The sequence below is a fragment of the Sinocyclocheilus anshuiensis genome, unplaced genomic scaffold (assembly GCF_001515605.1).
Source record: "Sinocyclocheilus anshuiensis isolate Anshui unplaced genomic scaffold, SAMN03320099.WGS_v1.1 scaffold3745, whole genome shotgun sequence".
NCBI classification, from domain to species: Eukaryota; Metazoa; Chordata; class Actinopteri; order Cypriniformes; family Cyprinidae; genus Sinocyclocheilus; species Sinocyclocheilus anshuiensis.
In genome coordinates, this window is record NW_015547637.1 from 94,076 (window position 1) to 96,231 (window position 2,156).

Here is a 2,156-nt window from a genome sequence, read left to right on the forward strand (position 1 = left end):
AGATAGATAGACGACTGATGAATAGATAGACAGACAGACAGACAGAGAGATAGATAGACGACTGATGAATAGATAAATAGATAGATAGATAGATAGATAGACGACTGATGAATAGATAGACAGACAGACAGACAGAGAGATAGATAGACGACTGATGAATAGATAGATAGATAGATAGATAGATAGATAAGATAGATAGACGACTGATGAATAGATAGACAGACAGATAGACAGACGAATGATGAATAGATAGATAGATAGCATAGACTGTATAAAAACATGGACATAGTGTCCGTGACGTCACCCATAGGTTTCTGAAGAGCATTTTGGAGCCGGCTGTCGCCATCTTCACAGTTGTTATGAAGGGTAAACTTAGCTATATAGACCAAAACCACTTTTTGTACCAGGCTGTAAACATTTTTTTCTGCTGTAAAGTTGGGCATTTTAACATGGGGAGTCTATGGGACTGACTCCCTTTTGGAGCCAGCCTCTAGCGGCCAGTCGATGAATTACAGTTTTAGTCACTTCCGTGTTGGTTTCACAAGAGAGACCGGAAGGTTGCCGCTTGATAGATAGATAGATAGATAGATAGATAGATAGAAAGATGCTTTGCTCTGCTCTGATTGGCTGTAGAGGGTGGTGCGCTCTGATTGGCTGTAGAGGGTGGTGAGCTGTGATTGGCTGTAGAGGGTGGTGAGGAGACCGGAAGGTTGCCGCTTGATAGATAGATAGATAGATAGATAGATAGATAGAAAGATGCTTTGGTGAGCTCTGATTGGCTGTAGAGGGTGGTGAGCTGTGATTGGCTGTAGAGTGTGATGAGCTGTGATTGGCTGTAGAGGGTGGTGAGCTGTGATTGGCTGAGGTTTGTTGACACTGATGGAGTTCATAGCAAACTTGTGTCAGATCAAATGCAGCAGGAGCTTCTCTGAACTCAAACGCGCCACAGGGAGTCACTGCTAACAGGCAGCTTTAACTCACAACACAAACCAGGGATTGAACTGCATTATAATCGTGTGTGTGTGTGTGTGTGTGTGTGTGCGTAAGCTTGATTAGTTTCCATCACAGCGTCCGCTACTGCTGTTTAACTCAGTGATGAAAGCTCAGAGCTGGACTTACGCTGGCCGGAGCGTTGACCACAGACAGGTTATATCCGTACAGGAAGGATGATCCTACAGATCCAAAGAACGCGGCGCTGATCAAACACACGGTCAGACGCTGATGAGAAGAGAAACACACGTTAGTCACACACTGAGGGTATTTCAGTGGCTGATGTCACGCTGGTGTTTTTAGCGGCGTGTGGTCAGTGTGTCTGATCTCCCGGATCTCCAGAGATCATGAGCTGAGGAGCATGTGTCACATGATCACATGACCTGTACCTGTCTGTCCTCACGTGCTCATAATGCGGATCATCTCATCTGGGACACGCAGGATTTAACGGATCCGTTGCTTCCGCATTAGTCTGATTGAACGTTTTATGAATATTCATAACCAAGTTTCTCCGGATCACAGATTCAAACACACCGGAACTAGTGATTAGTGACTAATGAGCTGTCACGTGCTGACCTTGTTGAAATGAGGTTGAATTAATGTTGCTTTAATGTTGAATGCTTATAAATACATATAAATACATGTTAAAAGATATGTATGAAAAGACAAAAACACGATTCAACAGCCTTGATTCATGATGTTGATTGTCCTGTGAATAACCAATGAAATGCTGACTGGACCTAAAAAGGATAGTTCACCCAAAAATGAATATTCTGTAATTTACTCACCCTTAACCTGTATGAGTGTCTATCTTTTCTGGTCCCCATTCACTTCCATAGTATTTCTTTATAACGTCAATGGCTACCGTCAACTGTTTGTTTACAAACATTCTTCAAAATATCTTCTTTTGTGAAACAAAGTTTAGAACTGACGGAATGACACATTTTCATTTTTGGGTGAATTATCCCTTTACCTGGAAACAAGCGACTGTCTGGAAGAATTATGATGTATATTCTACAAAGAAAGGTTCACCTGAGTAAAATAGAATTTAATGGATGACGACAAGAACGTGAGGCCTTGATCTGTGTGAGATCAATAATACACATGATGATACTGCAGAACCTGTGTGTGTGTGTGTGTGTGTGAGAGTGTGTGTGTGTGTGTGT

At 42.2% G+C, this 2,156-nt stretch overlaps 1 protein-coding gene across 5 annotated transcripts in view; it reads right to left on the reverse strand.

Moving 5' to 3' along the window:
- Positions 1-2,156, reverse strand: part of LOC107701832 (solute carrier family 2, facilitated glucose transporter member 9-like) — a 20,339-nt gene that overhangs the window by 8,765 nt on the left and 9,418 nt on the right. For all 5 annotated transcript variants that reach the window (XM_016503962.1, XM_016503963.1, XM_016503961.1 and 2 more), the window contains one exon: positions 1,120-1,218. In XM_016503962.1, the coding sequence (XP_016359448.1) occupies positions 1,120-1,218 (99 nt within the window). The remainder of the gene's footprint in view (positions 1-1,119; positions 1,219-2,156) is intronic.